A 24,432-nucleotide genomic window follows, 5' to 3' on the forward strand; every position below is an offset into this window, starting at 1 on the left:
AGAGTCTTCCACCCAACAGATAAGGAATGCTTGTACTTCTCAGAGGCTCATGGAACATTCTCCAAAGTTGATCTCATAATAGGCCTGTAAAATGTAATAAATAAAAAAGTCCTCCTAAACTTAAAAGTGGATAGCATCAATAACTTAACCAGAACCATTACAAGCAATTACAATGCAGTTGTAAATAAAAGTCTCCCCACAACGAAAAGCTTAAAACAAGATGGATTTACCATGGAATTCTATCAAAATTTTAAAGGTGGTATAATACCAAAACTTATCAAGCTATTTTACAATATCCTGATTCCTGAACTAGATAAAAACACAAGCAAAAAAGAAAAGGATGGACACATTGTCCTGACGCAAAAGCTCTCAAGAAGCCCAGCATGGTGGTGCATATCTTTAATCTCAGCACTGGTGAGGTAGAGGTAGGAGGATCACTGTGAGTTTGAGGCCACCCTGAGACTACATAAGGAATTCTAGGTCAGTCTGGGCTACAGCAAGACTACCATAAATAAAACAAGCAAACAAAATATCTAAATCCAAGAAAAAAATTAAGATTATCCATCACTACGTGATACAGCTATTCTACTCCTTGACATTAACTCTAAGGACTCTACTCTTTACTATAGAGATATTTGCTCAATCATGTTTATCACCACTTTATTCACAATAGCTAGGAATTAAAATCAACCCAGATGCCCACTGACAGATGAGGGGATAATAAAGTTCTTATTTATATACACAATGGAATTCTGCTCAGCAGTATAGAAAATGAAATTCAGAAATTTGTAGAAAAATATGGAAAGTTCTGCAAGGAATAATATTAGGTGAAGTAATTTGAACTCAACAATACCAAAATCACATTTTTTCTCTGATAGGTGGAATTTACCATGTAATTTCAAAAAGTATATTTGGATAGGAGGGAAAATGTACATAAAGAACCACAACCAAAAGTGAATATAAAGAAATGGAAGAGTGGGGAGGGAAGGGCAAAAGTATACATGTGACATGAAAATAGGAGGATAGAAAATACAGAGGGGAGGGGAACTAGGGGGGGGGAAGGAAAAGATACAGGAGAGGGAAAGAAAATTTGCTGAAAAAATTGTATTTAAAATTGCAAAAGAATAAATGCTGTATAGAATAAATAGATATGGGCTTTTGAACTTTCAAAGTATACATTCAGTCAAGAGAAATACCTGTTCATTTTAATAATTGGAGCTGTCGGTAGGTGATTCCATGGTTCCTAGCATAAAATTGGACATTTTACATATAAATGGAATTTACTTGCACATGAAAAGGCTTGTTAAGCCATATCATTGATACGTTAATACTGTATATCTACAAGAAAAGCTGAAAATTTTTCATAGAAAGTGATGCTTTAAAATTCTAAAATTCTTTTCTGGTAGATTATTATTAGCAAGTAATGGTGATGACTTTTGGCTTGCCTGAGAAGTAGCATGTGCCAAAATGTCAGAGACTTCACTAACAGCCCTTGGGCCTATACATTTCAACACCAAGCCATGATATTTCAAACATTGATAAAGAGTTTTAGTGCCTCTTTTTACATCAGAAAAGGAAGCCAGTGTAAAACAATTGCATACTTGAATTTCAGTGGCAAAAATTTCTGTTTCTTCAGCCTTTCACTTTCTCTGAAATACCACTTTACATGCATTAAACTTTAAGCCTTTTGCCTTTCAGCTTCACCTGTTATTAAAATGTAAACATATAAACACATAGCAAATGTCCTAAGTTTGGAAAGTTTTCAACCTTTCATTCATCCTCACAGTTATAAATTTGGAGTCATTTAATTCAATATTAGAGCAATGTATAGGAAGTGTTATGTAAACATATAAAAGAATTGCAGGTCACTGCTTTCAAAATTCAGATTACTAAAGCAATATATAATTTTGGTCTCAGTAGTAAATAATGAAATGAAAAGAAGCATTAAACTGTGGACATTTAACTCAACTCTTATTTCAGATGAATGATGACTCTTATTTATCTGTTTTGAAGAAATATCTGATTTAAACAAATGAAGACTCAGTACTATGAAATAAATATCAAATTACTTTTGGTCTAGTTTGTCTACACAACAGTTTCTCCCTATAACAGCAACAATTATTCTTCAATAGCCATGTATCATGTCAATTGCTGATCACAGTAATGTTTGAATGTAAAGGTATTAATGGATCCTAACACAGAAGATGTCTTGCCCAAGGAATGAAGTTGTTTGCTCTTTCAAAATCCATTAGACATCATTCTCAAACTCAGATTTTTTCTTCACTTAGAGTTTCTAACACAAGCAATAACTCATGTGAATTTTGTCTGTAAATTAATGCCTTCCCCTATAACTTTTGTGACTTTGACCGATTTTAACATCCTCATATACCTATGGCCCTGGCTCAGCATGAGCACCATTGTGGTAGAGGCAAGATGCTTGATACTTCAGTGAAGGGTGCCAATGAGAATTTTAAAAGTAGAAGTTGAATTTTCATTTGAAGAAAATACTAAGGCTTCATTAAGGTTAACAATCAACTACTTTAGATTTTTCTTTATATGTCAAAAAAACTAAAATCCACAAAATAAATAAGTAGATGTAAACTCATCCCTCATCCATCTATCTAGGTTTGATATGTTATTAATATGCGATTTCATCCATGATCATTTATGTAGTAGATAATTTGGAATCCACAAAGGGTTAATAATGCTTAACCTGAAATGTTAGCTACTGCTATACTCTATGGATACTGTTCCCCTGTAGTATTTTTAAGCAAACTGCATGCCTCTTCCTTAGGCTGTAAAAGAAATATGTATGTTTGATAATTTTCTTGAGTGACAAAAAATTATTTTGATATTTTCCCTGAGAGAATGGAGAAACCTTTTATATTGACTTGGAAATTTTAGTTAACAAAAGGTTCTAGGAAAGATTTTTTTTAAATTATTTCTTCATGCATTGATGCTCCCTTCATCACACACACACACACACACACACACACACACTTCCTAAATCATGTTTTACATGTTCATGAATAGAGGCATCTCTGCTCTATCTGTCTGTGAAGGGCAATAACCAAATGTTACAGCCCATTTAGTGATAAACTATGCATTTTTTTCTGTAAGACTTTGCTTACATTTTATTTGCAACATTTTACCTCTGCCATAAATTTTATTTCATAGTCCTTAGTAATTTCTGGCAACATAAGTAGATACCCAGATGGCATTTCTTTACTCCATAAGCTTGAAATAATGTCTCAATATAATTTCCAATCCCATCTTTGAATGAATTAGTTTCCGAATTTTAGAGAACACATACATGCAAATAAATATTGAGATAATACATTAAGTTGAAAGAAGTAGCAGGAAAAATTAACAAGGAGAATGTGATTGAATTGATTCAACAAGAACTGAATTAAAAGGATACCTGATGACACAGGCATAAAGACCGCTGTCCTGTAGCAATGTGGGTCGGAACCAAATAGAGTCTTCTTCTTTACTCATTCGACTTCCATCAAAGGCTATTGGTTCTTCAAAGTCTCCTGGACCAGAGCTTTTATACCACATCAAGCTGAGTCCAGCACTTTGGGCAAGGGAGTAATTTGCTCTGATATAACCATAAAAGAGTGCACATTTGATTCGAACAGGCTCTCCCACCAAGACTTGATATTTCTTGATATCAACGGACCAATCAGTGCATCCATCAGCTATAGTAAAAAGAGAAGAGGGGGAGAGAAAAAAAAATTAGAGAAAAAGTTATGCAGTCAGGTCATTCATTTACTTAAATATTCATTAAACTTTTGTGTTGAGTTGAATTTACTCTAGGCATAGAGGATGTAGTGGTGAATAACACTTAAAATTATTTTCAAAAGTAGTCTCCTTATAGTTATTTTTAGTTTGTGTCCATATGCTTAGTTTTGATTTGTTGTGTCTCACTTCTAAATATACTGTTTTGTTTGTTTGGTGAAAATGCATGTGTACCTTTGAAAAAAAGAAATTCCCCTTTGTTCACTGACATTGAATCTTTGGCAGTAGAGGGTGTGGGAGAGACATTGCAAAAGTAAATGGTTACTTGGGCCTGGTCCTACTACACATGTGTGGCAGGTCCTTGTGGTTTGCATGACTTCCTCATCATTTGACTCCTGCAATGATTAGTATGAGATAACTTGGTAAAATTTTAGCAGCATCTCAGATAAGAAATCTTCTAATGAATAGCTTTCCCCCAAAACTTAGAGGGAATGTCTCTGACAACTTCGGAGGGCAGCCAGGCTTCCATCAAGTATTAATAGTATAGAAACTCAGTGCTTTCTGCCATTCATTTAAGCATGATTGCACTTTCCCGGTAAGGCTTGGTTCTCTTTTCTGGGAATAGAAGAATGGGAGCCTTACCTTGGGGGCTCTGTTTCATGCCTAGAGGGAAATCACAGCCATTGCAGTATTAATTAGTGTACTCTTTTGCTATGGATTGTAGGTCTGTAGCCCTAATTCATAACTGAGGAAATGCCTCACAGTGAAGATGATACCATTGTTGGATATCTAGAGTTATGTGAAATTCAGAGTACATGGCTTTTTTTGTTTTCAAGATTATTGCTCTTAGAAGTAGATACATGAGAGCTTATTCTTTTCCTCTTGGATAGGAGTCACAAAGAAGGTATTGTGTAAGCACACAGAATGAAGGCAGCTATCTATAAGCTATGAAGAGAGCTACAACTCATAAACAAATTCTACTATCTTGATCTTTGGCTTGCCATCAACTAGAACTGGGTGAGAAACTTATATGCAGACAGTGAGGGAATTGAATTTAACACTAATTGTTTTCCTAAGCATTCATACTGAAGTATCATTTCATGAACAAAAGCTATATACACTGGGAAATATCAATATATTCAAATGATATTAGAGAACATATTTTAATTAAGTCATATATATATATATATATATATATATATATATATATATATATTCAAAATATTTCCATGGCAACAAGCTTAAAGATTGAATTATAAAAAAATCTTATCATAGAGTTTACACATATTGCATCCTAATATACAAAAATACAGGCGCTGGGTGTGATGGCACATAACAAGGATCCCAAAACTCAGGGAATGAAAGTAAGAGGATCAGGACCTCAAGAGAGCCTCCTGTTTTCAAGCCCATATTGGACAACTTAAAAAAATTCTTGTCTTGGGTCGAGTGTGTTGGCACACACCTTTAATCCCAGCACTTGGGAGGCAGTGGTAAGAGGATAGCTATAGGGCCCCTCTGAGACTACACAGTGAATTCCATGTCAGTTCAAGCTAGTGTGAGTCCCTACCTTAGAAAACCCGCCTCAAAAAAATTCTTGTCTTGAAGCTGAAGAGATGTCTCAGCACTTAAAGATGCTTGCTTGCAAAGCCTCACTTCCTGGATTCAATTCTCCAGCACCCATGTGAAGCCAGACACACAAAGTGGTCTATGTGTCTGGAGTTTGCTGGCTGAGGCAGGAGGCTATGGTAATCCCATTCTCTCTCTCTCAAACTGTCTCTCTCAAATAAATAAATAAATAAATATTAAAATATATTTTCTTGGGCTAAGTTCTGGAAAAGTACCCCAATACAGACTTATTTATTGCATATTCATACATTGGAAGAAAGCTCAATGTGGGTTTCTGCCCTAAAGGGTAAAAATTTCAGGACATTCAAGAAATAGTCTATATTCTCAAAGAGCTCCTTCTTGTAGTAGTAGTTGTAGTAAAACATAAGAACACAATGCAACAGAAATACACCAGACTGGCTAGATAACATTCCATGAAATGGAGAGCCTTGAAATATATCCATTTGTCAGTACTTAGGAAATTGATCAAGCAAAGAACAAGTATACAGATGTGAAGTTTTACAAAGAAAAATATGCTGAAATAAGAGGTAGTAGAGTTGTTCAAGAACTACAGAAGATTCAAATGGAAAATATAATCCCAAAGGTTATTTCATAACATGTTAAAAATAGCCTCATTGTAAGAGGGAAATGTTGAAAAAATAAATTATTAATTTATTTATTTACATTCACAAGCAGGGGGTGGGAAAAGAAAATGGGAATGGGCCACTTGATACTGCAAACAAAATCCAGGCACATGGGCCACTTTGTACATCTGGCTTTACTAGGGAATCAAACCCAGTCTCTCAGACTTTGCAAGCAAGAACTTTTAACCACTGAGTATTACTCCAGTCTGAAAATTTTTAATGAGAGGACACAAAATGTTTATTGATTTTACAGGGGAATCATTGTATGGAATTTTAGGCAGGGATATAAACTAGATCTGAAGTGAGAAAGAGGTAGTCCAAAACTAACACATCCTCTTTTTGAAGACACATTTTTAAAATATCTGAGTTCTATTTATTTATTATGAGAGAGAGAGAAGGAGGAGGAAGAAGTGGAGAAAGAGAGAGAGAGATAATATGGGTGTGACATGACCTCTAGGCACTGCAAAAAAACTGCACATGAATGTGCCATTATGTATATGTGGGTTACATGGGTTCTGGGGAATTAAACTTGAGTCTTTAGGCTTTGCAGGCAAGTGTCTTCACCCATAAGCCATCTCTCTTGCCCACATTCTAAGTTTGACAAAGATTTAGAGGCTAAAGTTGGATACAAGCAAGCAAATGATGACATATTAATTGAGAGGGAGTAGAATAATATTAATTTAGCTTATAATTCTTGCCTTTTTGTTTGAAACTGAAACCATTTTCCTGTCAGTCAGGAAGTCAAGAATACCATATCTGATATGTAGTAATGACTTTGGAAATGTTTTTATGATGTCCTAATTCAAGTGTTTTAGGCACAGAAAGGCAAAGAATAAAAAATGCCTCAATAGATAGACCTAAATGCATAAATATATCTCTTTTTTATTTAAAAATGTGCTACTATAAAATGAGTGTTCAGCATATTGGCATCAATTAATTTCCCTTGGGTGAGTGTAGAAACCCTAAGCTCAAGACAGTGACTGAAGCTAGAGAGTGTAGGGCGTGCAAATAATCTATCACACATAGTGAATAAAAAGCTGAGGCTAGATTTTAAATAGGCAAACAGTGCATCTTACATGCACTGCCTGCTTTCCTTTCAAAATATGAACTACATATTTGTAAGTAGGAATAATTGTGGCTGGAATCATCTTAAGGTAAAAGGAGAAATTGCCCCAAGCTATTTGTTATTAGCTCTATGACAAGGAAATCTCAACAAGAGTTAAATTCTCTCTCTCTCTTCATTCAGAAAACATATTGTCCCCAACTTTACTTTCTGGAAAACATTTGTCTGGACTGTTTTCAGATTCTTTCCTTTAAAATATAATTGGTGTAACAACTTTGGAAGAATGCTTTCAAATATTTTAGAGAGATTTGCATGGTAATAATTGATGTTAGCTGGGCGTGGTGGCGCACACCTTTAATCCCAGCACTTGGGAGGCAGAGGTAGGAGGATCACCAAGAGTTTGAGGCCACCCTGAGACTACATAGTTAATTCCAGGTCAGCCTGGACCAGAGTGACACCCTACCTTGAAAAACAAAAACAACAACAACAACAAAAATGATGTTACTCAGGAAACATTGCCAATTATCAGGAACCCAGTTTCTCAAGATACCTTTGTCTGATTAGCCCAGAAGTTATTAGGTATCAGCCTCTAAAAGTAGGTTGTTTCCACGTGAGTGCAGGACTCGGTAAGCTAGTGTCACATTTCTTTGGAGACAAGGTTCCATATTGATTAGTGAACAGCTAGTTCCAAGATGAAGAGGAACCTTCCACCTCACCTTACTTTCTAAATTCTAGCAGATATCCCCACTTGAACATACAAACTACTTCCCATAGTGTGTATTTTATGAAGATTTCTCTTAAAGTATTTAAGTTTCATTAATAACAACATAGAACTTAACTATAGACTAGAAAGAGCATAACTTTCAAAATCTATCTTCTTGACTCAGTTGTTTCTCAGGTGACATCATATATTCTGTAAAAGGTGCATCATTATCTTTCTACTTAGAACACTGTAATAATTTAAACCTGTCCTATGTTTCTATATTTAATTCTTGTAATATTAATTGGTGTTAGATTTTCTACTAGATTTGATTGTTCTGGATAATTTTATGATCAAACACCTATATATACAAAAATATATAACCTTACTCTTTTCAAAGAATTTATATATATATGTTGTGTTTTTGATCCATTATACCAATTCCCAATTCCACTGTTTTAGTAAAATTGGAGTTGGAATCACTTTCAAATATACTTGTGGCTGTTAAATGGATATTCAAAAATTATGTTATAATTTTCTTTCACAGTGCCTACCTATAGAATCACAAATACCATTACATTTATTAGAAATTTAACTCTGTTATTCTTGCTACTAATTTAATTGTTCTTCAGTTACATTTTTATTTCAAATTACAAAATTGTAACATGGCATCAATGTCACTCATCTGTCAACTGAACTCCAAACTTGCTCACACATCACTCATCATCCCTGAACTTCTGAATGGGCAGGAATAGTGTGTTCCTGTTTAGTGTGGTAATGCAGAGGAAATCCACTGTTTTACAGGCACTGTAATGGATTCTTTCATGTCAGTTTTAAATGCCAAGAAAAGAAAATAGAAATTCAAAGAAGGTGGATCTTAACCCAAAGAAGGATCAGTTCCTTCAGATTATCAAAGAATAGTTCATCAATAACTACCTTCAAACTCTCTTTCTGACCAGTTACCTGAAAACTAGTTCTGATTCTTTATTCTATGACTGTGATAATTGACTACCTGCCATCCCTCACTTTCTCTTGGCTCAAGAACTGAGCAGGGATAAACATAAACTTGAGTTAGTCACAATCTAATCTCCTTTCTAAATTCCAGAATAATGTGACAAGACAGATTGGGACCTGAAAGTCCTGACATATTAGGCTACTTACCTGTTCTTGGCATAACTGGGGTATGAACTTGGACTAGGTTGCTCAGAACACATTTAGTATGCTGTTGTATTATTACATATTTTTCTAACTCTAGCTTAATATACACACAGAGAATGATAAATAATATGTTAAATCTCCATTACATATAAAAACAGAGTAATTTTGATTTAAATAATAATCAAAATAATTTAACTAGGGTAGTTATTCTATAAATCCTTCTTTGTCTATTAAACATGGTGTATTGCTTTGTGCATTGGACAGACTGTGGTGCTACTTATTTAGTTTCTGTATATCTCCATGTACCTCTCTATTTGTAAAACCCAATATGCACATATTCATAAAGACAGTTAGTTTTCGATGCTTTGCATTGTTGGGGTACTTGTTAGACGCTGGATTAAATATCAACATGATAAGCAACAGACCAAATGAACATTGATCAAATTTAATCCATTTTTCAATTTGAGGGAGCCTCATAGGGAAAGGTCTATTGGACAGCAGGGCATTTACCCTGCAAAATGATCTTTTCTAGAGAGTAACAGGACTCAAGGCAAAGATTTACTTTTATTTCACTTTTGGTTTAGAGCATATAGTGGAAATGAATTGTATTTTTAAAGATTGCAGTTATAAAAGGTCTATACATTTCATAACATTCTCAAATGGACTATTGTTTACAGCAATGAACACATAAAAATAAAAATGTATTATGGTTAAAATCTGCTTTGGCATGACTCCATAAATGTTATTGACCATTTACTACCTGCAACACACTGTTACCCAATAAAGATTGTGAGACTAGTTTTGCTATTGTAAAGACAACCTTCTAGTAGGAACAGACATTCACTAATTGCAAGTGACACAAATCAAGGAATTGCAGGTGTAGAATCAACATAGCTGAGGAAGTCCACTATAAAAGAAATCATCCCTTAGGCTGTAACAAGTTTCCAGTTCTGTAACAAAATAATGGAGCATTAAATCTGACTGGGAAAATCAAAAAGAATTTTTGAGAGAGAGAGATGAAATTGAAATTATGTTGGAATTCTAATTGTAATGCTCAAGAAGAAGATCTTTTAAGTCCATGTTACCTAGGGCAGTCAAGGTGTAGTATGGAAGGTAGGACAAGTTTGTAGATGGGTGAAACTAATACAAGAAGTATAAGTTTAGTAAAATGTGTAACAAATAAATTTAACTCATTTCTTTACCCAGGAGTTTTTGAAGTTTTGTGGGCTTTATAAACACCTGGAGTATTTTCTAAGAATTCTTGGCTTTTCTGAGGGGTTTTGATTCAGAATGACTAAAGTAGCATCCAATAATTCACATTTATAAACATCTACATCCCCAGCTGGTTCTTCTCTTCATAGGGGTACCTGAAAGACCACTCTTCTGGTCAATGTCTGGAAAGGGAGTGGTTTTATTTGAATCACATTTCAGAATACATACTATAGGAGCAATATCAAGGATACGTTGGGAGGCACTAATCCAAAGCCACAACAACAACAATAACAACACAAAACATCTTGGAACAGTTTAAAAAAAAAAAAAACGAGAAGATAAGGAAATAAGTGTTGAAGCACATGAAAAGGGAATTACAGAAGCTTCATACATGGGAGGCACATTTTGATGGTATGGAAGAAAAGAGAAAGTAAGAGGATTCCAACCATGGTTTCAAGGAAGATTGTAGCATCCTTATAGGAAAAATGGAGCAAAAGGCAATGCAAAGGAGCAAGTTATAAGTGTTCTTCATGTACAAAGCTTATAATACATGCAATGCTGTTATTATAGTATGGTACTTCTTGAGCTTCTGGATTTGGACAACAAAAGCACTTCTGTGTCTCATAATACTTAGTGCCTTGCAGGGCATTCACGACCCTGGACCTAGCGAAAACATCCAAGGAAATGGGAATGAATTTGATTGTATGTATATTCTTTCAAGAAATAATATTTTACATATATATATGTATGTATTTATATATACATCTGATTAACATCATTCAGAGGTTGGGCGCTTTAGATATTCAATTTGTACATTGTTTCCATGTGTGATTTCTCTGAGAATTTATCAGAAAGGAAATGTTATTTACTTATTTATTTGAAAAAGGCAGAGAGGGAAAGAGAAAGAGAGTGAAAGTGAGAGAGACAGAGAGAAATGGGTGTGTCAGGGCCCTAGCTGCTGGAAACAATCTTCAGATACATGTGCTACTTTGTGCATCTGGCTTTACATGGGTACTAGAGAATTGAATCCAATTCATTAGGCTTTGTAGGCAAGTGATTTAACTGCTGAGCCATTTCCCTATCCTGGAAAGAACCATTTTTAAGAGATATTGAGTCTGTTTCTATCAAATAGAATTACTTTCATAAAAATATTTAATATACTATACATATATTAGTTTTAATAAAATATTACATTAATATCTCTAAGTATACCATGATAGGATTATACTGTGTCTGGAACAAATTCACACACATTTCAAACAGTTAACAAATTTGAAGGCAATTATGTGAAAATTTATACTGGGTATTTTGAACATGACTAAGATTAAATCAAATTTATGTCATTTCAGTGTAACATACTATTAAATGGTCCTCAAGTGCTGGCTTAAGTAAGATTACCTTTACAATCAGGTTTTTAATGCTGATTAAACTCAAACTTGGAAGAATGTTCTGGGTCAGGAGCCCTACAACATGATACCATTTGTTGCACTGAGTTATTATTATTTAAAACTGTGAGATAATGCCACAATGCCTGACCCATAATACTTCCACAAGGAGGGGCTGGGGGGAGGGGTTAGAACATGGAGCAGCCTAACAATGTTACCAACTTGGCTGTATTCATGGAGTACAATACTAATTAACAAAAAAACAAAAGAAGCATACATTCTCAGTGAAGGGAAGCTTGTACTTCTATGGTCAACTGCTTAAAGTTTTGGTTACTCTACTTAAAAACAACAGCAACAACAACAAAAAGAAAAACCTGCTACTGTGTTTCTTGATAACTTCCTAAAGGCTGAAAGTTATCATTAGGAAGCATACATAATATTTTTATTATAATGTTTCAGGCAATAAAAATTACAAAAAGGGATGCAGAGATGAATGAGCAGTTAAAGGTATTTATTTGTAAAGGCTAATGGAAGAGGTCTATTCCTCAATACCACTTAAAGCTAGATGCACATACTGGCACCTTGTCTGCAGTTCATCTGTAGTTCATTTGCAATGACAGAAGGATCTGGCATAACCATAGTCACTCTCCTCTGCCTGCCTCTTCCAAATAAACAAAATATTTGAAAAATAAAATGCTAGAACTCTTAGGAGAAAGAACGACTTTACAATATGTAATAAGTGATTTTTCCAGTAGGAGGCACCGATTGATATTATTTTTATTTCAACAAATATGTATGAAGTACTTATGCTAATGTAGGCACCAATATAATGGGACTTATTCTGATACTCATAAATATTTTCAAAAATAAACAAAGCTGTATAGTAGGTTATGCTTATTAATCATAAAATCAGTGATAGATAGATGATAATAAATTATAGAGATATTCATTTTCCCTAGCTTTTGTTGTTGTTGCATTGCTTTCTATCCCACAGATTGAACCTAGGGCCAAGTATATGCTAAGCAAACACCTAGCTCTGAGCCACATCCCCATCATTTACTTTAAAATTTTATTAATATTTTAAAAAATATTTACTTTTTAAGTGAGAGAAAGAGGAAGCTAGATAGAGAGGGAGAGAATGGACTCTCTAGAGCCTCTATCCACTGCAAATGAATTGCAGATACATGTGCCACCTTATGGATCTGGCTTATGTGGATACTGGGGAGTTGTACCTAGGTCCTTAGGCTTCACAGGCAAGCACCTTAACTGCCAAGCCATCTCTTCATCACAAAGGATTTCTTTTTACTGGTAAGTTGTCATTCTAGCTCAGGATGACTGGGAACTCACTCTAGTTGTACACTGGTCTCAAACTCACAGTAATCCTCCTACCTCTGCCTGCCTAGAGCTGGGATTAAAGGTATGTGCCACCATTCCCAGCGCATTCTTTACATTTTGTTGGCAAGTTCTTATCTTTGTTTTTGACAGCAATGTCTGCCCTGGCTTATAAAATGAACTCCTTTGGGTGCCATGCAATTATAAAAAATAAATATTTATTCTATGTTTACAAAGTCTGTGTATCCTCTTTATTTCCATTACTGTGCTATGAAATACTCAATCACATATTCTTTTCTTCTATAAATTGGAAAATATTGAATAATTTAATAGTTCTGAAATTTAAGAACTTCATTCAACAGAGTAGCTAAAGTCCCTGATCTCTATTTTAATATGCTGCCAGTTAATGCAAGTTCTAATAGCATAATACAGGGCCCAGCTGAATATCATTCACTCCGTTGTTTCCATGAATGGCTTCAGGGTGTGGAGTAAACTCTACTGCATCACTGTCCTCATAATGAGATCGTTCTGCTGAATAAACAAGCTCCCTGCAGGCCCTACCTGCTGATAGCGCCCAGTGAACCAAATATTTAACACTTCATAGAGCCTCCTCCCTGTCATTCTTTAGTATTGCATGCATCATTTTTAAGAGAAAATTTGATGCAAAGGAGTAGAAAATTGAGCAACTGACTCCTGGGCCCATTACTGCAACCTGGCTTAGTAACAAAGCCTATATTCAGTCTGTGCATCCTGTGAGATAATAGAAACTCCAAAGTTCCCAGTAAAATTGAAGAAATATAAATTCTTATTCTATATGACCAATTTACACAAAGCATTCAGTGAAATCAGGCTGCCCAAGGAAATCACTGAAACAAAGCACAGAGTTAATGTAGCACTTGTTCATTTGCTGGAAATATTCACTGAAAAATTGACTTGTGCAGAAAATGGAAACTTTTTATTCCATTGTTTAAAAGATGATAGCTTTGCTTTGAAAACATTCTACCATGATAATGAGGACTCCTGTAAGAGAAAAATGACATAGTCCAAGAAGTAACATTTTGATTGCTCTCATATGCATGAATGTTAGAAAGCCTGTTTAGTTGGCTTGTGTGTGATCTGGTGATGGGGGGTGGTTCTTACTACCACAGAATCCTATCAAAGGTATTGTATTTATTAAGTAGTCCATGCATATAAATCTCATGATAATAATACAATATCATAGATATTCCAGAACAAAAATGTTCAGAACTTTATAAGAAAACTTTTTTTTTTTCTGAAGATCTGTAAAAGATATACATGAAGACATACAAGGGTTGAGGCTTTGAGATTAGTCATAAATTCACTGGAAGAAATTCTAAGTGAAAAAAGGTGGTTAACTTTATGCACAGATAAAAGAACAGTTTGGTTAGAGCACAGAGTTCATGGACTCAGAACAATTAGTAATGGTGGAAGAAATGTTATGCCATTTGTTTCATTGTGTTCCCTTGCATAGAGAAAATTAATGATTGACCAGTATATAGATGACCAACTAACTAAGGGAATCAAATTCCCAATATGCTAAGTCATGCATAGATTTGGTTGTTTGAGAAAAGATGATGTAGCCCAATAAATATCCTCCTTTCAAACTAAACATGATGAGTCAAAGACAAATTCAAGGCAGTGTAAACATGGTATTCACATACAATCTAAAGTTACAACGGTGGATGAACCGTGGAAAGGAATAGAACTCCACTCTCCATCATATCCCTCCCCCTCTCAATCAGTCTCTCTTTTATTTTGATGCCATCATCCTTTCCTCCTATTATGATGGTCTTGTGTAGGTAGTGTCAGGCACTGTGAGGTCATGGATATTTTTATTCACATGTTGTCTTAGTATATTACTGCAACTTGTCAATTTATAAAATGTGTTTTCATCTAACAATCTTTGATTCTAACGAAATAATTTTGAAATCTATTATGGTTACTTAATATACAGTGATAAACAATTCTCTCTCTCTCTCTCTCTCTCTCTCCATATATATATATATAAATTTGAGAGAGAGAGAATTAAGAAGAGTGGCAGAGTGAGTGTGTGAGAGAGACAGACTGGCACATCATGGCCTCCAGCCACTGCCAATAAACTGCTGATGCATGCACCATCTTGTGCATCTGGCTTTACATGGGAACTGGAAAATTAGACCCAGGTCCTTAGGTTTTGCAGGCAAGTGCAAACTGAACAGTCTCTCCAGCCCCAATTTTAAATGTTTAATGATACACAGTCACCAAGGAATGAAAGTAAAAAATAAACTATTATGCCTTGTCTCTTTTCTTGAGGCTTTTCAGAGTACAGACATTATATATATATATATATATATATATATATATATATATATATATATATATATATATATACCAAAAGCCATGTGTTAAAAGCAAATTAAATATATGCTAAGAAAGTTTAATTAAAATAGCTAAAATCCTAAAATGACAGCAAAGTGTTCAAGATCTAATGTAAGTTAAAGGTGGGGTGGAGTATTTATGCTAAATTGTGTAATTCATATATGCACATGAATGTATCTACTTGTCATCTACCTAGCATGAAATAACACACCATATAATTTTCAATAACTTTACATAAAATTAAGATGACAATAGTGCCATGGGATTAAATTTGTATTTATTTGCTAACTAGTTTCTATATTTTGACTTGCACATCCCAAACATCTAAAAATTGATAAATATTTTTTTTTTACTTTATTCTTTCAACTTCTATTTCCCAGTACTGAAATCTGATTGGTAAAAGTTCATTAATGACTTCATTCCCGTACTTTTACAGTCCATCTACTTGTCTTCCCTTCCTGTTGAGGATAACTCTGAAAGAACGAGCTTACTTTGTATGTTAGGGATTTTTCAATTCAATGGTATCCAGACTTGAAATTATTCGGAAATTAAAGGAGAGACATGTCACAGGATTACATGTAAAATCAATTTCCTCTCCACTCCCCTTGAAACTCTTAACTCTGCCTAGTAAGTAGCCTACAGGGTGAAGTTAACAGATTCACTATATTGATGAGGAAACACTCTACAATTTGGACATTCTTCTGGAATTTTTCACAGCTTCCAAACTTCAAGTTTAGTAAGTCCTACTTGGTAATGGCCTATACTTAAGGCACAGAATTTTAAAACAACAGATAAACTTGTGAATCATAAACAAGAGCATAAATATTAAATAGGCTGTTTAGCCCTATAGACACTAGATGTTCTATTCAGAATAGCCATATACACTGCTTATGTTGATTTCATACTCTAACATGTACACAATTATTTTGCACTCTTAAATTGACTTGCTTAATAAATTATAATTTAAGCACACAAGGCATAAGGATGAATAGTATGATGAAAAATACTTTCTAGGAACACTAGCAATGGGATCTGCATGAAATCTTGCATGTATGTATCAAAAGAAATTGTAAAATGTGCATATTCAAACTCATTGTCTAATAAAAATTTTCTTTACAAACATAATGAATAACATGAAATCACCATTATGGCATGCCTGCCTGATAATTAGTTTGATTATGATAGTACCAAAATTACATGCTTTGATATAAAAAAGCTATATACTTCTTTCTATGTCTACACTATAGAATGTTCATAATACAATTTATATTCCACTATTATGAATGAAAAGTAAAAGGTAACAAATTTAATCACAGAAAACATCATTGTTGACATCTCAAAGCAAATGCAGTACTTTAGGGGATAAATCTAATGAATTTGGATTGCTTGATTTTAATGATAAGCTTTCTTATAAATGTAACATCACAGTATTTCTATTTCTCGCTAAACACTGCAAGATGGCAGTTCATTTCTAGTTTGAAAAATTCCTTATATAGGTATATGTTAATACATGGTTCTCAAACATACCTTAATACTTAAAAATGCATCTTAAACTTAGATTGAATACAGTTTAAACAAAAGATTGAAATTGGAATGTACAGTAAAGAAAATCAGTTAAAAAAAAACGCTGGTTGTTTAAACAAGAGTAACAGTAGTTGTTCTGGTGAGATTGCACTTGCATGCAAAGCTAAAAGACCCACCTAAGCCAGGTGCAGAAGGTGGCACATGCAACTAGAGTTCATTTGCAGTGGCTGGAGGCCCTGGCATGGCCATTCTCTCTCTTTCTTTCTTTCTCCCACTCTATCTGTTTCTCTCTATCTCAAATAATAAATAAAAATGAAAATAAAATTAGTAATAGTAGCTAATAATTATTGAGTCTGAACCATGACAAATGCTATGCTAAATAAGTGTACATGAATAATTTCACATGGAAGTTATTATTAATTTGACAATATTTCATCTATAAACAAATATTAGAATTCATATATATCAGAATCAGGACAAAATTCCAATCTGATACACTATAATTCTTTCATTTGGACAATACGGTTAACATGACACACACAGTTCTAAACAAACAAGATACAATAGTGACATTAATGGATATTTCTAGGTGTAAGGAAATGCTTAAAGAAGCCAATGAATATACACTTAATAATAATACGTATTACACAAAAGGTACCAAGTGAAGGAATGTTATTATAAAATAAATTAAAAAAACACTTTAGATTTGGCGAACCTGAAAACTTTGAAACATGGAAGATTAAAATTCACTCCTGAAATACAATAAGAAACCAGTTTGTAAAGCATGAAGAGAAGAGAGTTCTCCTAACAAGTGAACAAGGCCTGCAGATAGAGCTCAGTTGTGGAGTGTTATCCTAGGATGGAGAAGGCTGAGAGTTCAATTTCTGACACTGCAGAGAGAACATAAAAGGACCAATGATTTGCTTGTGAGTGCAGTAGAAGCTATGAGAATAAAGTGAAAGGGATGAAAGTTAATGACAGATTTAAATAACAGAGGGAGAAAGGTGGAAGGCAGATTTTATAGTAGAGCAAGATGGATCATAGTTTACTGAGCTGAAGAAATCTAAGGAAAGAAATGTCTCTAAAAAAGATGAGCAATGTTACCTAGGATGGTGAATTGATTCTAACATTTGAATGGTCAAATAAACATATTAATATTATATATTAGATTATACTCTTTAACACTTCTTAAGGGCCAGGAAATAGAGTGGGTGGGGAGGGAGGGGAGGGTGGAGACACAAACCTGGTCCTGAATGGCAATGGTACCATAAAACTCTACATCCTAAAAGATAGAAAAAATGGTTGAACCTTCACCAGGCCCTTACAGGGAACACCTGAGCCACAAGACACTGGAGAGGGTATAATGAAGACTGACCTTAATCTTCTCCTGCTTTTCCCATTCTCACTCACTCTTGCTCGCTCGCTCTCTCTCTCTCTCTCTCTCTCTTTCTCTCTCTCTCCTCTCTATCTCTTTCTCTCTCTCTCCTCTCTATCTCTTTTATATTACTTATCTTTTTCTTCCTTCTCTTCTTGGGCACTGACCTGTAAGTCCCAGTACCAGCAGGTGGCTATCATCCACAATGAGCTTTTGATCAGAGATATTTACAATGTTTTCCAAAAGAAGACAGATTTTTTCAGAGTACGTTATGACCAACACAAGGTTAGTGGTAAGACCCTACTGCTGAAGGCACCATATACTGTTGGCACGTAACATGGAGTGACATGGCTGAAGCTGAAAGAGAGTCAGTCTCTAGACAATGAGAGTGTCTAGTGCCAGAAGGTGCTACGTGAGTGACTCAGAAAAAATGGCCAACATCTGTCCAAGCAACTTGTGTTCTAAGCTACTCAGCAGTAAACACCCTGATGTGATGCTCACACAAGTGCAAAAGTGACACAGCCATGGTGGGAAACCAACTGCTCTTGATTTGGCTAACTGATTCCCTCAGTGGTACGAGACCCATATCTGGATCTGGGAAACAAATCAGAACCATATCCAAAAATGACCCCTCTCTCCATTATCAAGCTCCCACCAATCATGGGCTACAAGAAGGCCTGCACCTATTAAATTCTCTCTAAAAAATAATGGTTATCCCATTTATCTGGTGTTAACTTTACTCTCCATCGAGAATGCACTTCTCTTTTTCAGATAGATGCAGATCCTAAGGAGAGAACCACCCCACCATACCTCAAAGGGCCCAAGCTGAAACTAAGAATAATTGGGGAAACAAGCAAGAGTGCTGTTTTCTTGGTGAACCTGGTACCAGCACAAGGATGAAGGAGATAGACACAGATAACAATCAACTCCTACCAAAGCAGATATCTAGAGACACAGAGGCTCCCAAGATCTCATCACTGACGCAGACCTAAAATGAACACAACATGGTTCAGGGAAATTTGCTGAAGAGTGGTCAGAAAGAATTTCAGAGCTACATGTTAGGTCATGATACACAGAGACATTTCTTCCTACCCATAACTGATGGCTAACCCCACAATGCACAACCCACATACTCCAACAATGAAGTTGGAGAGGGGAGTTCAGGGGGGAGGCTAACAATGGTACCAACTGGACTGTATTCACTGAGTACAAAACTAATAATAAAAAAGTTAAAAATGCTAAGTAAACAAGACTGGATTTGAACAACTGATCCATCCCCACCTCCCCCAAATGCTGGGAATACAATTGGCTTTATAGTCACAGAATTAAAAAAAAACAAAAACAATAATGTGGGGCCATTGGCTTGTTCTTTTTATACAACCATGAAAGCGTGCTAAAACAACAACAAAAGAAGTCCAAAGGGAAAAAACAAAAAAAGAAAACTAGCTAGATGTGGTGGTGCATGCCTTTAATTTCAGTACTCAGGAGGCAGAGTTCAAGGCCAGCTTGAAACTACAGAGTGAATTCCAGGTCAGCCTGGGCAAGAGTGAAACCCTACTTTGAAAAACCAAACACACACACACACACACACACACACAAAAAAAAAAAAAAAAAAAAAAACCTGATAAATATTGTCATTATCTAATCAATTAAAAATTCCTTTGCCAGAAGTTTTGAATAGAACAAACTCACAGGGGTTTATGTTATCTTCATGCATAAAAGGAAAAAAAAATGCCTGGCATGGTGGTGCATGCCTTTAATCCCAGCACTTGGGAGGCAGAGGTAAGATGATTGGTGTGAGTTCAAGGCCACCCTGAGTCTGCATAGTGAGTCCCAGATCCTCCTGAGCCAGAGATCCTACCTTGATAAACAAAATAATAAATAAATAAATAAATAAATACATAAATAAATAAATGGAAAATAAAGGGAAAAGAAATGTTCCCTTTTGTGATGATTAATATTGTTAACATGTCAGGATCTAGAGTCTCCAAGTAGACAAGCCTCCTGGCCTATCTATGAGAGAGTTTCTAGTTTAGGATAATTGAAGTGGGAAGACCCACCACAACAGCAGATGGCATAATTACATGGGCTAGTGTCTTAAGATGAATAAAAAGGAAAAAGAAACTGTGCCCTAGCATCCAGCTCTCTGCTTCCTGCCTTTGGATACAATATGACCAGCTGCTTCACACTCTTGGAGCCATGATTTCCCTGCCATGATGAATGGTGTCCTCACACTGTGAGGCAGGATAATCTGTTCTTTCCTTAAGTTGTTTATTGTCATGTATTTTGTCACAGCAATTTCCAAATATTAGTTTTATGAAGAAGAAGCAATAGCACTGCAGCAATCTATTTGTTAAGTATTTCCTGGATTTCTCCAGAACTTATTTTGACATCAATGAGAATACTGTGGAGCACTGTCCTCCCCTCAGTAATTCAGTGATGTATTCCTGACTCCACAATGATTATGGCTACCCCCATTGAGGAGGGCCCTCCCTGGAATAGGAAAATGGAGAGAGGATGTAAGAGGGTAACTTGATTGGAATGCAATCAATTTGTAAAATGTTAAGATTTTAATGTTTCCAATAAAAATTTATATTTAAAATGTTCAAATATAAGAAAATGGGCTGGAGAGTGGCTTAGCGGTTAAGCGCTTGCCTGTGAAGCCTAAGGACCCCGGTTCGAGGCTTGGTTCCCCAGGTCCCACGTTAGCCAGATGCACAAGGGGGCGTACACGTCTGGAGTTCGTTTGCAGAGGCTGGAAGCCCTGGCACGCCCATTCACTCTCTCTCCCTCTATCTGTCTTTCTCTCTGTGTCTGTCGCTCTCAAATAAATAAATAATTTTTTAAAGAAAAAAAGTGAAACAAAACCACTATGTTTGCTCATTCTTCCAAAGAGCATATCTTATGAAAACACTATGCAAAGTGTTATTTGTCATTCCATTTAAATTTAAGAAAGCAGAGGACCAAAAATATAAACTCAGATGTGTCAAATGAGGAAAAGTATATTTGTAATTCTGTCTTAGTTCTTTTAATTTTAACATAGATGTTATTTGATAGAAACAGGACATTATTCACAAATTCTTTTCATATATTTGTTTTGTCAAACATAAAATGGTGACATATTTATACTGTAGCAACTCTGTTTTTATAAAGTGGGTTGCTCTTTTTATACAGTTAAGGAAATGTTTTCTCCAAATTAACTATCCTCTAGTTAGTAATGAAAAAGTTACTTTTTTCAAATAGTTCCATATCATTCTCTCATACTTACAATGTTTTATTTTACCTCAGCAGTTATTAGTTAATATTTGCTTTCCTCTTTCTTTGAAACTCTCTTAATGGTAACATGCAAAATGGTTCATGATTCTACATATGAGTTAAAGTTCATGTGAGGCCACAACCTCAATTAATTGTTCATTTCTCATTATAACAAACGAAACATTAAGTCAAGACAATTGTTGGAAGTTGTTTTGACCAGATTTTGACATATAGATCTGATCCATGAGGATTTCAGTTGTAATACCATTAGTTTTATATTTCAATTATAAGCTTATGTAAATTCAATTGCATCTGAAAAAAGGCCATTGATTTTATTTTGTATTTTGTGAGAGAGATTTCTCATTTTTGTTCTAGATTTGTCTATGAAGTGATTATCAAGTCAAGTATGTTAATCCATACTTTCAACTCAAACCATTTTATTTTTATTCAAAATTGAAACTTACTGTTCATTCAGTAATACAGAGACATTACAAATACTTTTTAATTGAGTTCAGAAAGTATGTTATCTTTTGGAAAATGGAACTACAAACAGAATCACCTATTGTAAAATGGATTTCAGCTGTACTATTTGTTAGAAATAGAAAAGGCTTTCACCACAAACGACTTGAAGGTCAGCTAAATTAGGGTCATAGAATTCTGAGCCTAGAGTTGATAGCAAGGGAAATCCAATTTGAGTCTGGCAGAGAAGCTGAGGTCTGATATGTGTAAACCTTATGAGGTAGAGGGTGAGGGAACAGAGGAACAAGGTATTTGATATTTACCATCGTTCCACTGCCAATAGAAGTATGATGCTAAGTAACTCCTGAGCTTGCATTCCTCTGTGTATTAAGCCCCTTCAAGTAAAAGATAGAATGAGTACCATGAATAGCCGAATTAGTTTATTAAAAAATAATGTTTGCACACCTGACATTCTGTTATGCTACATCTGCTAATGGGAAGAAAACCCAAAGGGAGCCTCTGGAATTATGCCCACATGTGTTTATTATTTCTTCCTTAATATGGCCCATAAATGCTAATAGCTGTCTCTGTGGGGGATGTTATTATAGTTAGATCACTTGATTGGAAACAGGGTGCACAGATTTCGGAGCAACTTAATTTCTGAACAGAAATAACTTAGGCTTTATTATATTTGAGTACTTAAGTCTAGCAAAAATTTGTTGTGAACCCTTATTAGTAAAAATCAATATCTGGGAGCCAGAGTGGATGGCAGCTTATGTGAGTTACCTGATCAATGTTTTGTAAAATGCATTAAAACCTTTTGACATTACTGAGGTTTAAAACTAAAGTATTCACATAGGAAACATAAGTTAGCATGATTTTCTTAGGAATAAACTTTTAACATACTTTTCTTTTTGAAGTGAAAACTACCTCATGCTCTCCTCTTTACCTAATATATCTCATCATTAGTTACCATTTTTAAATAGGAAAACTTAAGCAAAAGAAAATTATTCGTAGGGGCAGTAAATGTAGGTTTTCTGTTATTTACTGTTAGTAATGTTTACCTACTATTTCTAAAATATTTTCCCCCTGAATTTTATCTTCTTTCCAGAAAATATTGTCCTTTAAAAATGACACAGAATTAATCCAAAAGTGACCCCCAAATGATCCGAGGAAACCCCAGTTCAAGGACTGAATTTAAATGCTGGGAATAATAAACGGCTTTCACAAGTGCTGTCAAAGGAATTTCTGTTCTATTAAAACAACTGAAGGATACATTACTTTCTGGAAATATTTCTATCCTTCTCTGTCACTATTGAGCATGGCTCTCAAAAAAATTCCTCTGGGACTAATTTTCCCTATAAAAATTACATCTGAATTTAGAATGACATGATCATAAAATAAACCATGGTGCTCTCAGTAAAGGAATAGTAAGATGATATTCAAATAGTGAAAAATTGGGAGCAAAAAAATATATCCCTTGAGAAATCATATGAGAAATTTTTATGGGATTAAAACAAACTGCATGGCATATGGTATATATTTTAACACATATAATAGGAGAAATAAATTGGAGAAGCATCTAAGCATTAATCCCCTAACTCCCACATCTCATCCCATCGGATAGGGATTTATTTCTTTCAGCTTGTCATGGTAATGTAAGCACTGAAGATCTTTTCTACCTTCTGGAGTTCAACTTTAGGAAGGGAGATAAAGTGTCACTGTTATTTATATGCATCGTCCAAGATGCAGTTTTATACAGAACAGAAAGATGTAAACAGATAATGGTAACAACTTCAACGTGCAGCCTGTTTAACTGAAGCAGGATATACTAATATTTCTTATTGATTTTGAGGTTTTTTATGGACTCAAATGATAGAGTGTGTAAGGAAGAAATTGACAAAATCTTACTTCTGGATGTATTATTGTTAATAACTACACAAATAGCAAAATACTTTAAAAAGACCTTCCTTGCTTAAAGGAGAACCAAGAAGGTAAATGAAAGTAGTTTTGTTATTTATTTTATTAAGAGTATTTCTTTAGGCCTTTTGAATTTTATTTTATATGCTAAAATATAACTATGTCACTTCTAAATTTATTTCTTTCATATTTCATTCAATTAATAACTTACACTGGTGGTACAGCAGCAGCAATTTTCTCATTTATCATTACACATACAATTTGCATTATGCACAAACATGTAGAATATTAACAGTAAATGTGTGGGTAAAAAATCACTTTCTCTAAGGCCCCCTACAAGTAAAGTTTACACCTGTAAAGTTATAGCTTCCCACATTGTAGATTTGTTTCCAAGGATAAGTTAAGTAAGCTAAGAAGCTACTGAGTATAACTCAAGGGATATTCTGATTTATCAACAAATGTTAATTATCATAGCCACTGCCATCATTATCATCACCATCATATATATATCATTAATGAGTTCAGTGAAGAATTTTAGAGATAAAACTTGAGGCTTTATAATTAATAGGCTGCATAGAATTAAATGTTTTCACCAATTGATATAGCTTCATTTTATTTTATGATACTATAAGTTAAGAGGTGTGATTTTTCTATTTCGTTTCCTTACAGGAAGCATAAGT

General features: G+C 34.6%; 1 protein-coding gene across 2 annotated transcripts in view; it reads right to left on the reverse strand.

Annotated features, from left to right (window-relative positions):
• The window catches only part of Il1rapl1 (interleukin 1 receptor accessory protein like 1), a 1,362,835-nt gene that overhangs the window by 639,594 nt on the left and 698,809 nt on the right, over window positions 1-24,432 (reverse strand). For both annotated transcript variants that reach the window (XM_004663684.2, XM_045140535.1), the window contains exon 3: window positions 3,422-3,701. In XM_004663684.2, coding sequence (XP_004663741.1) covers window positions 3,422-3,701 — 280 coding nt within the window. The remainder of the gene's footprint in view (window positions 1-3,421; window positions 3,702-24,432) is intronic.

The sequence above is a fragment of the Jaculus jaculus genome, chromosome X, assembly GCF_020740685.1.
Source record: "Jaculus jaculus isolate mJacJac1 chromosome X, mJacJac1.mat.Y.cur, whole genome shotgun sequence".
Lineage (NCBI taxonomy): Eukaryota > Metazoa > Chordata > Mammalia > Rodentia > Dipodidae > Jaculus > Jaculus jaculus.